The sequence below is a fragment of the Procambarus clarkii genome, chromosome 75 (genome assembly GCF_040958095.1).
Source record: "Procambarus clarkii isolate CNS0578487 chromosome 75, FALCON_Pclarkii_2.0, whole genome shotgun sequence".
NCBI lineage: Eukaryota > Metazoa > Arthropoda > Malacostraca > Decapoda > Cambaridae > Procambarus > Procambarus clarkii.
Window position 1 is genome coordinate 26,826,400 of NC_091224.1, and position 14,069 is coordinate 26,840,468.

At 41.2% G+C, this 14,069-nt stretch overlaps 1 protein-coding gene across 2 annotated transcripts; it reads right to left on the reverse strand.

Moving 5' to 3' along the window:
* Positions 1 to 4,750: 4,750 nt before the first annotated feature.
* LOC123771626 (tubulin alpha-3 chain-like) lies at positions 4,751 to 10,699 on the reverse strand. Of its 2 annotated transcripts, none has more exons than XM_045764228.2 (3): positions 10,555 to 10,699; positions 8,425 to 8,647; positions 4,751 to 6,034 (listed from the first exon to the last, which is right to left on the reverse strand). In XM_045764228.2, exons 1-3 carry the CDS (start codon positions 10,555 to 10,557, stop codon positions 4,908 to 4,910), a joined length of 1,353 nt encoding a protein of 450 aa, XP_045620184.1. In that variant the 5' UTR covers positions 10,558 to 10,699; the 3' UTR covers positions 4,751 to 4,907. The 2 variants fall into 2 exon arrangements, with proteins under 2 accessions (XP_045620184.1, XP_045620185.1); XM_045764229.2 differs by having other exon boundaries at positions 8,425 to 8,678; positions 10,555 to 10,644.
* Between the last annotated feature and the right edge of the window lie 3,370 nt (positions 10,700 to 14,069).

The window sequence follows — 14,069 nt, forward strand, 5'->3', positions numbered from 1 at the left end:
TCAGAGGCTGTTGCTAGCCTACTTATAGAAAAGACGGTGCTACATAGCCTTCCCGGTTTGGTGCCTTCTTTAGATAATTACTAGCTTGCTTATAGAAAAAAAACTACTAAATTTTACTTGGCAAGTAATCAAATCACTTTAGATAAAAAATACAGAGTGTCGGTAGTAATCAAAGTTCCTCGGCTTATACATAGACAAGATGCTTAACTTCAGCACCCACATAAAACACATCGCAAACAGTCGGTATACTTTCTGAAAGTAGATGGTTCCCGCTGATCTCCTCTGACTATACTACGCGCTAGTCTATCCCTATCTTACATAAGGTATCTGTGCATGTGGTTCAACCACTGCAAATTGCCTGAAGCCTATCATTCGGTAAAAATCTGCAATTGGAACTAATAATCTTCAGAGAACATACAGACACTGTTTAAACTCCCTTAATATAAACATACTCGCTCCACACTCGTGTGCTAGTCACATGTACAAAACAATGTTCCTAAACGGTAATCTTTATCTGAAACTTTTCCTTGATAGGTGTAATAGAACCTATGAGCACCACACAAGAAATAAATATATCCAGAGTCTGTCTAAATCTGTGCAAACACAATATATGCAAATTAGTGCCCAGTCTTTGGAACTCCGTTCTTGATGAATTAAAAAAATTATCCAACCCATACTCCGTCCGAAAGCGAAACCAAAAAGTACCTAATTTCATCCTCTGGCTCTCATCTTCCTTAATCTTTACTTCTTTGTAAATCTGTTTTTGAATCTCTTCCTTTAGACTTCTACACCCATCTCGGACTCCTTCCCCCCCCCCCCCACCCGTTCGTATGTATGTGTGTGTGTGAGAACTTCGGTCTGTCCTGGCCACCTACAGCGGCGGGCTCAGATGACATTCATTACGAGAGGCTTCGCCATCTCCCTCCGTGCATGATTCGGTATTTACTCAGTCTGAATAATCGGGTCTGGGAGTCGTCGTCAGTCCCTGAGGACTGGCTCGATGCCGTTGTCCTCCCTGTTCGGAAAACCAGGGTCTCGGTCATCCCTTAAGGACTTCCGCCCTGTTTTCCTAAAGAATTGTCTGCAAACTTTTTGAATGTATAGTTACCGTTCGTCTGTGGTTCTTGGAACACTATCATCACCTTTACCCTTCTCAATTTGGTTTCCGCAAGTGCCGCAGCACGACAGATGTCCTGGTGAACTTTATCTATATTTGTACTGCTTTTGCTGCGAAGACCTCCGTTGTTGCCGTCCTTTTTTGACCTGGAAAAGGCTTAAGACATTACCTGGCGATATCACAGTCCCAACTTTGTTTTGGTCTTCCTGGTAATCTCTGAAAAGCTTCCTCTCCCGTTCCTTTCAAGTGAGACTTGGTGCCACTCCGCCTCTTTTCAGCAATACGAGGGTGTGCCCCAAGGTAGTGTTCTGAGCACTTATATTTTATTTTTCTGGTTGCCCTCAATGGTCTTTTCCTTTTTCTGCTGGCGCCTTCTCCGCTGTCGATCTTACCCTTTGCTGTCGGTGATGATTCGCCTTTCCTTCAACGGCGGCTTAAGCTTGTGATTGATGCCGTGTTGTCTTGGGCCACCGATCATTGCTTAAAGTTCTTTACGTCAAAGACTTGTGCTATGACTTTTACTCGGAAGCGTGTCGTTCTTCGTCCCTCTGTCGCTTTATGATCCCGTTGTGTACAAAGATTCTGCTAAGCTTATGGGGTTCATCTTTAACACTAGTTTGTCTTGGTCGCTCCATATCTCTTGCTTCAGAGTTGAATGCTCTAAGGCCCTTACTCTCCTTAAGGTTGTCCCATACTTCTTGGGGAGCGGATAGGGGTGCACTCCTCGCTTTACATTCCTCTCGTCCTGGCTAAACTGGTTGCCCTGCTTACTCGTCTGCTTCTTCTACTCTTCGCAGTGTTGCTTTGCACCATACTGGGTTGGCCCCTCGGCTCTGGTGCCTTTCGTTCGACTCCCGCCCTCAGCTTGTATGTTGACACTGGCTTTCTCCAGGACCGCCGTGATCGCTGTCTTCGGTATCTTGCACGGTCCTTGCAACATCCTTCCTCTCGCCTCTGTCGTGCTTTTAACTTTTACCCCGTCCTATGGTTCCTGTTCCTCACCACCACCTTCCTTTGTTCGTTTACATGATTCTTTCGGTTCGTATTTCTAATATTCCTCCTTGTATTGTTCCTTCCTTGGCCCAATGGAGTCCCCCCCCCCCTTCCGAAGTTGTGTACATCCTTGACCCACATCACTAAAGCGCTTGCCCCTCCTACAGTTCTCAAATGCCTTTTCCTTGAGCACTTCTTCACACTCCCGCTCCATTTCCATCTTCACCGATGGGTCTGCGGACGGTGTAGGCTACTCTTGTTTTTCCTGACTGCACTTGTGTATCGGCCTACCTCTCGTAGTACTGGGTAAGACTTTAGGAATACCTTTAGGAGAGATGGGACAAGAGCGGACAGCTTCCCTAGCGGCAGCATCCGCACGATCATTTAAAGACACCAATATGGCTGGAAACCCAGCAAAACTCGACTTTAATTTACTGGAAATAAACAGCCAATGCTGAATCTTTACAACCACTGGATGGACCGGATTAAAGGACCTGAGAGCCATGAGGGCACTAAGAGTCGACAACTACAAAGGAAGATTGACAACGAGAGAGCAAGAGATAAAGAGCAGAATATAATAGTTCTGCTGTGAAGGTGCTAGTCTCCGGAGGTAGGCGACAAGTGCTGTCAGGAAAAAGTAGCCAACGCCGTCCGCAGACTTAGACCCATGGTGAAGATGGAAGTAAGTAATTATCAAAAGAAGGCACCAAACCGGGAAGGCTATGTAGCACCATCAAATACGCAAAATAATCAGAGGGCGCTAAATATCACCAAGGATGCCAATACGAGAACAAAAACGCATAAGGCGAACGATATCAAAAGTATCCGAGTCACCAAGAATTCTATCGAGGGGTGAAGATGGAAACGGGAGTCGGTGCAAAGAAGTGCTCAAAGAATAAGTTGGCCAAGCTGGTAGCTGCACCCCAAGGAGCAGCAGCGACACGTGTACCGAGAATCTACTGAATCAACAAGGTGTGTATGGATGGAAAAATCGTCAGTAGAAGAATCTCAATGATGGAGGTCAAAGTAAAGTATTTAGTCCACGTAGCAGGACTAAAGGCATGGTATGAATCGGTACGGGGAGCGTGAAAGAGCGGCCATGGCGGGGACGGCGGGAGACCCTCTAGAGGAAGGGGTCACAAGGCGCGGTAGTCACGAGAGATGGAACCGTGCACAGGGACGAGGCGGTCACCACAGAGGGCTTGAGGCTCGATCAGACCATAGAGGAGGGGAAGGGAGCTGGTAGTAGTCCGGTCCGTGTAACGGGGGCTACAGAGTCCGGTCTTCCAGCACAGTCCGACTCAGGCCTGGTCACCCCCCCCCCCCATGATCCTGGGCAAGAGAAATCGTGTCATCCATGCATCAGTCTAAAAGTTTGGGGCCGGGAACCAAGGTATACCAGTGCAGGAAGGGTGCGTCGTCCCCAGCGGTGCTCCCACTTTTCAACAGGAGAGAGTCCTACTCCATCGTCCATTCTCCCACTGTTGCCAAGACCCCATTCCCCCTAGCCTGGACACCCAGCCATCCACTCAGGGCGGCCCCTCCAGCGGGTGGTCCGATGGCTCACAAGGCCCCTACATGGTACCTTCCTGAACGTATACCACCCAAAAAGGGGGAAAAGGGCACCGAGGCCACCTTCACTGGTCCCAGGGAGGTGTACGCGAGCCCCTCACCGCGTCAAGGCGACACCACGGAGGTGCATTCATTATTTAGCAATTTTATGTTTAAGGCATTAGTGTGGGGAAAATCTGCAGGCGATTTGTTTTTTTTGTAGTTCAAAACCTTAAATTTACTCACCGGGTGACTGAAGTAATTAGTTTGTGGTCAAGGATTTCCTTTGCCAATTATCAGCATCTTTACGAACCTTAACTTAAAACAGTGAGAACTTTTATTCACAAAACTTAACTCTAGTTTTATCATCTTTCATTAGAATTTGAATCCATTATAACTAATAAATGTGTATTCACAAACGCTACTACAATGATTCGCACCTATTAGTGTGGAGACTGGGAAGACGTTAATATTCTATTCCGTCTTCAGCCTCTGCGGAGTCTGTACCGACCTCTTCACAATCTTTAAACGTTAAACAATCTTATTAAGACGTTAATAAGATGAACGTTTAGGAACATGGTTTTGTACATGTGACTAGCACACGAGTGTGGAGCGAGTGTTTGTATTAAGGGACTTGAAACGGTGGCTGTATGTTCTCTGAAGAGTATTAGTTCCAATTGCAGATTTTTACCCAATGATAGGCTTTAGGTAATTTGCAGTGGTTGAACCACATGCACAGATACCTTAAGTAAGTAATTATCAATAGAAGGCACCAAACCGGGAAGGCTATGTAGCACCATACCTTATGTAAGATAGGGATAGACTAGCACATAGTATAATCAGAAGAGATCAGAGCGGGGCACAACATCTGGTTGATACCTGGTTGATCTACTTTCAGAAAGTATACCGACTGTTTGTGATGCGTTATGTGGGGTGCTAAAGTTAAGCGATTTTACGTATAGGCCAAGGAACTTCCCCTCATTTCTACTGACAATGTTAATGTTTTTTTTTATCTGAAGTTTAATCCGATTTGATTTACTAAAGTAAAATTTAGGTCTTTTCTATAAGTAGGCTAGCAACAGCCTCTGACACACTTAAACAGTAGCACTTTTATTTACAAGATAAATTTATATTTCTTTCAGATGCTATGAAAGAAACTACCATATTACACCAATAACAAGAATTGCTTTGTAATTTTAAAGAAAGATGGCAAAGATTCACACACACAGAAAAGACTGGAACGATACTAGTATTCATTTCCTTCTTCAGCCTCTGCATCAGTGGAGTCTGTACCGACCTCTTCATAATCTTTCTCTAGAGCAGCAAGATCTTCACGTGCTTCAGTAAACTCGCCCTCTTCCATGCCCTCGCCAACATACCAGTGTACAAAGGCCCTCTTGGCATACATGAGGTCAAACTTGTGGTTTAGGCGTGCCCAAGCCTCTGCAATCGCCGTGGTGTTTGACAGCATGCAAACTGCACGAGAAACTTTCGCCAAGTCCCCACCAGGAACCACGGTAGGCGGCTGGTAGTTTATGCCAACCTTGAAGCCAGTTGGGCACCAATCTACGAACTGAATAGTTCGCTTTGTCTTTATAACTGCAATTGCTGCATTAACATCCTTGGGCACTACATCCCCGCGGTAGAGCAGACAACACGCCATGTATTTACCATGACGAGGGTCACATTTTACCATCTGATTTGCAGGTTCAAAGCAAGCATTAGTGATTTCTGATACGGAAATCTGTTCATGGTTAGCCTTTTCTGCAGAAATGACTGGTGCATAGGTTACCAAGGGGAAGTGTATCCTTGGGTAAGGGACCAGGTTAGTCTGGAACTCTGTAAGATCAACGTTTAGAGCACCATCAAAGCGGAGAGAAGCAGTAATTGACGAAACTATTTGGCCTATTAACCTGTTCAAGTTCGAATAGGTTGGTCGCTCGATGTCAAGATTCTTGTGACAGATGTCATAGATCGCTTCATTGTCGACCATGAAGGCACAGTCCGAGTGTTCCAGAGTAGTATGGGTGGTCAATATAGAGTTGTATGGTTCAACAACCGCCGTGGCAACTTGTGGAGCCGGGTATATGGCAAATTCTAACTTGCTCTTCTTCCCATAGTCAACAGAAAGTCGTTCCATCAGAAGAGACGTGAAGCCTGACCCAGTCCCACCACCAAACGAGTGGAAGATTAGGAAGCCCTGAAGACCCGTGCAGTTGTCGGCCAGCTTCCGGATTCTGTCGAGGACAGTGTCGACTATTTCTTTGCCGATGGTGTAGTGACCACGAGCGTAGTTGTTAGCCGCGTCCTCCTTACCAGTGATGAGTTGTTCTGGGTGGAACAGCTGCCGGTACTTGCCCGCCCGGATTTCATCTGCCACAGAAAATTAAAGTTTTACTAAATATTTAATTTACACAATTATGTATACACCTAGTTACTAACATTTAAGATTCAATACGAAAGATTAGTCACGAAATTTTACCCTTTTAAAGAAAGTAATGCAATTCAACAAAACCAGCTTTAGGAAATTGCAGCGTACTATTTCATACTACTCGTGCCTAATACACTCATTAACGAGTTTCTGGCCACTAAATTGAAAAAGGTAGAGCCAAAGAGCACCTAGTCCCGTTCCTGAGCATCATTCACAATGCCATTTTGAAAACAGAAGACTAGATAATAGTCATCAAGGAACATTGACTAGGCGCGGTGGAAAGCTAAGTTTTAAGAGCTTCCGTCAAGGAGGTGGTAGGGAGTAAAGCTGTAGCCTCAAGTCCAACATGTATAATAAACCTTCAACGACTGGTTACTTTAGTGTTTATCTCAGTTTCGCGGGAAATTTTCCCATTAAAATATTTGGTTTAGCCACTGGTAATTTTTTTCCGTATAGCGTATTAAACTTTACTGTGACTAACACCGGCTTTGGTCAGGTGCCATGGGCGACCCCCGAGCAAGACTGCCTTCACAGTGCCCCGCACTGTTCCTCCACAGGATATGTAGACCCGCAGAGAGTAGTTGGTAATTAAAGAGATTGTGCAGGGCCATGATAACCCATCTGCTACGTTACCGACTTAACTTTAATTTTTTATTTATTTAGGTAAGGTACATACATACAATAAATATTTACAAGCATTGTTTGACTTATAGGTAGAGCTAGTACATACAATGCCTAAAGCCACTATTACGCAAAGCGTTTCGGGCATGATAAACTTAAATGACAAGCTTAATCTATTATTAATGCCATTTTAAAGCAATCTATACATTTAATTACAGACCTTGAAACTATCTTGGGCTAGCGAAACTGATTAATGAACATATTGGCCTTTAGACAGTCCTTTGCATTATTAGTGGCTATAAGATGTGGGAACGCTAAATAAAGTTATTGGGTCACGTAAAAATGTTTTACTAGGTATCCCGTAATTGACAAGTGCCAAGGTACACGACTTACCCCAGGGTGGGGGGGGGATTGACGGCATTGGCCCCCCCCCCCCCCATCAATCAGGCAAGTTAACCTAGACTTCCTTTAAATCGGTTAACTAGTGTACCCAGGTTGCAATCTGTCCATTTCCCCAACGTCAGATTGGGCATTTGACAGCAGAACAAAGGTCAAAGAAAACCCATCTTAACACCCGTTACAAGAACCTAACTCGGGACCTTTGTTGAGGGCAACCGAGCGCTGATTATCTTGCTGGCTGAAGATCAAGTGCAGTGTACACCAACACTGCTTCTATACAATACAAAACATGTGCTACAGAACTGTCAATTTTAATTACAATTAGAGGACGGCCGTTTTAATTCACTATCTGGAGACAGCAAGAAGAGCAAAGTCAAGAAACTTTGACTTTGTTCAGCCAGACAAAAAAAGTATTAAAAATAATTGCAACTAGCAGAAATTATACAGACTGACTGAAGATAAAATTTGTGAAGAGAATTACCCAATATTAAAGTATAATTTCAAAAAGATCTCAGGAGCCTACTGACTAGGCATTGAACAAAACCATGGGAAATTTAGAAGGCGGAATAATATACATAATGTCAATAGGAACATTATCAATTTTTTTTTTTTAAAGTAAACTGCAATAGTATTAGCAAATCTATAAGCCATCAATGGTCCAACTAGGGAGGACCGTTTGGCACAATCTTTACCTCACCATCTAAACTGAAGTCCTAAACACTAATAAAGTTAATTTACCAATATAAATTTGGTACTATTGTACCGTTTTAAACATTCTCCCCAACTGCTAAAAATATTTAACACCGAGGCATCGTCAGGACTGAAGAACTTTTGAAGTTATTTAAAAAGTTTCATTCTTGCACTTTAAATTTTAACATGTTTATGGAAAGTTAGAATCTTTAGAGCAAGCCACCGGCTTCCTATCGCTGAGGCCATTATAGTAGATGATGGCCATACTATAAAACTAGTATAGCTAATCAGGAAAGTTACTATTGTATACCCTATATCTATGAATTAAAGGAACCATTGTCAAATTCCTAGTTATAGTTAGAGCCAAGAACTAAAGATAAAGCTACAGTGCACAAACAAATGTCTATGCAGGCGATGAGTCAACGTGGCTGAAGCATGTTAACCAGACCACACACTAGAAGGTGAAGGGACGACGACGTTTCGGTCCGTTCTGGACCATTCTCAAGTCGATTGTGACAATCTACTTTAGAATGGTACAGAACGGACCGAAACGTCGTCGTCCCTTCACCTACTGTGTGGTCTAGTCAATAAGTGTCTCCATCCAGGACAACTTAAAACTCACCAATTACCGACGGTTCGAGGTCAACCATCACTGACCTAGGCACATGTTTGCCAGAGCCTATTTCACTGAAGAAGGTATTGAAGGAGTCGTCTGTACCGCCAGCAGCTTTGTCAGAGGGCATCTGTCCGTCAGGCTGGATGCCGTGCTCCAAGCAGTACAGTTCCCAGCAAGAGTTGCCCATCTGCACCCCAGCCTGGCCCACGTGGATAGAGATGCACTCACGCTACGGGCAGAGATTAGCATCATCTTGCAGCCTAGAAAAACAAGTTTCTTTAACTGGTCAAATTATTCTTCCAGTGTCTCTGTGGTTTGAGAAACCAATTAACATTTCTGGGGTATCCGAATCAGAATTAAACTTTACTAGTATTCATTAGATAATTTTCCCAGTTATGAAAGTGGCAGCCGATTTTATTTTTGGAAAATAAGGACCACAAATAAAAGTTCTGAAGCACTGCGCCAATCTTCATCGGAAGATTCAGACACCAAGTGTTATTTCGAACAAGTCTTTCGAAACTTTTGCAATCTATTTCAGAAACTAGACCGTGCATTTTGCAGATTAACAAATTAAGGCATTTCAGATTAGGCTCGTCAGTTTAGACAGAACTAGGGAAATTAGTTTGTAATGGTATCTATGCCAAGGAAAATTTACAATCTAGACAGTTTAACCCATTATGATCCACTAGTATAAATCTAGTGTTAATTAACTAAAGCATTTATCTTTCTAGTAATGGAGCTAGAGATAAAGCAACGCTCAACTAAACTTTCTCAGTGGGTTCCAACAAGAAATTTACAATAAACAATTATGTATCTACATTTCACCGAAGCACAGTGCACGCTAGCAACCACGTTTATGCGTTACATTTTGAAATCTGGCAATATTAGTTGCAGCATCTTATCCATAGTCTAATAGAAATCTTTGCTACACATGTTTCAGACTAAACAAGTACAGAGGTAATACAGGTAGTCAGCAGAGAACCCATTTATCTGCTCAGATTTTAGGTTCTAGTGCATTCGGGAAGTTAAAATTACGTTGGGGGGGGACAATTTTTCAGGCGGAACTTCCTTATATGGCATCTGGGAGGATTGAACAATGATCTAACAAGCAAGGGATAAGGCCCGTGTACTCTGCTGCAGTAGACCACGAGATCAGCACTAGACAGTGGTGTGCCAAACTAAGTTACAGCCTCGCTCCTGTGCCAGGCCAGTCCACTATAGGGTCACCATGGCGCGTGCTACTTTGAACCGTTCCTAGTAGCCGAATGTAAAACTAAGACCAAAAATTTAACTATTCAACTTGCTAGTGAACTGCCGACAAGTTAGCTATTGCGATCGTCCTACAGCCAGACTTTAGCACTATCTTTTACAATTCAGGACATTATTATCACGAGTATTCAGCAAGTGCCCGTATAAAACTAAGAGTTGTTGACTTACGAGCGTTTAGATTAGAGTGGTATGTGCAGTCATCTGCCAATTTTAACACAGTTTTTCCATTAAAAGGCAGAGGAAAATTAAGCTTTCATTTATAATTCGTGAAGACACAAGCCAAACATTAGTAATAGATTAATTGATACAGCCGTAATTTGTCAAGAATCTGCGAGGCTCTGAAGTTAATGTCATTAAAGTAGGCTCCACGATCTTGCTAGGCTAGTATACAACTGTTAGTAATCAACAGGAAGCGTGGAACTTATTTTTAACCATTGGTTTAATGTATAATATTTTATAGTATGAAAGCAAGTTTGCCCCCGGCCCCTCCCTCGTGGAATTTGCCAAGTTTGGTGCGGGTTTGGTACAGTTGTATAGTTGCTCTAATGTTGCAAAGCCTTGAGCAAGATATTTATGGCAAATCTGGGGGAAAAAAAAAAATTTATTCCATATTTAACAATTATAGCATAGGTTTTGAAAAAAAAAAGATACCATGGATAGTTTGCACAAAGCTTAAATACTAAACCGGCGTGTTGCGAAACTATTCATCCATAGCACTACGAAGCCTCGCGAGCCCATATTACAACGGCTTGACCGTTCACCATATATGCCTCAAGCTCAGTTACCCAACAAAACGCCTAATTTTACGCACCTGCAACCCACCGAACATGATCCACGACATCTACACCGCAGACAAACAAGACTCACCATCCTGCTGGCGTGAAGTAAGAGAGTATGGAGAAGGCGGAGCCTACACTAAGACTGGTGCTGGCCACACTCGTGGTTCCTCAACTGATAATTGGGCCAAGTTTTGCTCTTCGGATCGAGTGTGACGTCACACCAAGAACGGAAAGTTCAAATTATCACTGTCTACCGAAAGTTGACAGTCACAATCACTCGCCCTGTCCATTACTGCCTCTGTCTCTCAACAGGTGGCAGCACCCTCACTACGTTTTCTCTTCATTTTAACAATAACAATAATAATTCATTGTGTCGAACTCCTGGTTCAACCTTGAGGCCGAGCGGACGTCTGGACACCTCCTCCGCCTGGGTGCCGCCTGATCACGTCATGTTTTCGCGTTTTGGCTTTGCTACTGCCGTTTGGCATTCCTTTGCAGCGGTCCGATTGCACGACGCCTGGCGCACATATGGCCTCGGGTCACAGGATTGTTGATAGATTTTTTTTTGACGTGTTCTGGCTGGTTCTCCCGGCGGGGTGACGGTGTCCGGGGGCCGGCTTGGCTGAGAGGTGCTGGGGGTTGGCGGGTCTTGGTGTGCCCTCAGCCGTGGTGGGCGGCCGGCTTCTGCTCTGCCGGGGGACTGGATGACTTTTTGCGTTTTAGTTGGGGGCCGAGTTTTGGTTTTGCTACCTGGTGTTCTCTGTGTGGGGCGAGGCCGGTGCTAGTCACCCTGAGGGACTCCTGGGACTCCCCAATCATCTGCCTGACTGTGCGTTTATTTGCCGTATGGCATATTAGTTTCTAGTTGGGCCTTGGGCTGGACGGTAGAGCGACGGTCTCGCTTCATGCAGGTCGGCGTTCAATCCCCGACCGTCCAAGTGGTTGGGCACCATTCCTTTCCCCCGTCCCATCCCAAATCCTTATCCTGGCCCCTTCCAAGTGCTATATAGTCGTAATGACTTGGCGCTTTCCCCCTGATAATCCCCTTCCCTTCTAGTGATTGGCGTCATTCGTTTCGCGATTAGGCTTGGCGTTGCACCTCTCCAGGCTTCGCGGTTCACCCATCACGGGTCCGCCGGGGCGCATCCCATCCCACGGTCGTCGTCGCCCCTAAATCAACAACGACAACAACAATTCATTGTGTCGGGGGCAACCCGTCCTCACACTAGCCTGGTTAAAGCAGCGGCCGTCCTCCCCAAACCCATTTATACCGGTTTAACATACTGTGTATTACAAAATGGTTTGTTCTTATATATAAGTAAATATTATTATACATAAAAAAATAATATATATATATATATATATATATATATATATATATATATATAAACAAGCCTGAATGGTCCCCAGGACTATATGGGACTGAAAACTCCCACCCCAGAAGTGACTCGAACCCATACTCCCAGAAGAAACGCAACTGGTAACTACAGGACGCCTTAATCCGCTTGACCATCACGACCGGACTAAGGAAGTGATAGCCGAAGCTATTTGAACCACTTCCCCGCCGGCACTCGGATGGTAATCTTGGGCAAAGCAGTTTTATCAAATCGCCTCATTCTTTGGGGGAGTTTTCAGTTGCATATATGCCTGGAGACCGTTCAGGTTTGTTTGCATTTGTGTTCCTCACGTGTGCCCCAAAGAATGAGGTGATTTGATAAAATACCATGCCCAAGATTACCAACAGAGTGCAGGCGGGAGGATGGGAAATTTGCCTCGGCTACCATCCTCTTTTGTCCGGTCGTGTTGGTCGAGTAGTTAAGGGATCCTGTACATCAGTTGCATTGCTTCTGGCAGCATGGGTTCGAGTCACTCCTGGGGTGTGAGTTTTCAGTTATATATATATATATATATATATATATATATATATATATATATATATATATATATATATATATATATATATACATATATATACATGTATATATATATATATATACATATATATATATATATATATATATATATATATATATATATATATACATATATATACATGTATATATATATATATATACATATATATATATATATATATATATATATATATATATATATATATATACATATATATATATATATATACATACACATATATATATATATATATATATATATATATATATATATATATATACATATATATATATAAATATATATATATATATATATATATATATATATATATACATATATATATATATATACATACATATATATATATATATATATATATATATACATATATATATATATATATATATATACATATATATATATATATATATATATATATATATATATATATATATATGTATATATATATATATATATATATATATATGTATGTATATATATATATGTATATATATATATATATATATATATATATATATATATATATATATATATATATGTATATATATATGTATATATGTATATATATATGTATATATATATATATATATATATATATATATATATATATATATATATATATATATATATACATATATATATATATATATATATATATATGTATATATATATATATATATATATATATATATATATATATATATATATATATATATATATATATATGTATGTATATATATATATATATGTATATATATATATATATATATATATATATATATATATATATATATATATATATATATATATGTATATATATATGTATATATGTATATATATGTATATATATATATATATATATATATATATATATATATATATATATATATACATGTATATATATGTATATATATATATATATATATATATATATATATATATATATATATGTATATATATATGTATATATGTATATATATATGTATATATATATATATATATATATATATGTATATATATATATATATATATATATATAACTGAAAACTCACACCCCAGAAGTGACTCGAACCCATACTCCCACAACTGGTATGTACAGGGACGCCTTAATCCGCTTGACCATCACGACCGGACATAAGGAAGTGATAGCCGAGGCTATATGAACCACTTCCCCTGTAGTTCCCCTGTCCCTGTACATACCAGTTGTGGGAGTATGGGTTCGAGTCACTTCTGGGGTGTGAGTTTTCAGTTGTATATAGTCCTGGGGACCATTCAGGCTTGTTTGCATATATATATATATATATATATATATATATATATATATATATATATATATATATATATATATATATATATATATATGGCTTATAGCATGGACACGAGTTCTCTCACATTAACAGTGGCTTGATGAAAAACGTATAGTAACCTCTCACTTGTCTAGTGCCCTCGGGAAGTGGAGATATTTGAGGTGTATATATATCTCGAAGTCTCTACTTCTTTTGTAGGGTCTGATGGTGTAGTGGGTTAAGGCGTACTAGTTATGGCACGTCCGCTCCGTCGGACGTGCACCCCCTCGTTGGCTTCCCGCCAGTGCCGCCTCAACATTAATTCGCTCCCGGGCCTGAAGATATGTAACTACTGCCTCCGCTGCTTGAGCTGACGTTAAGC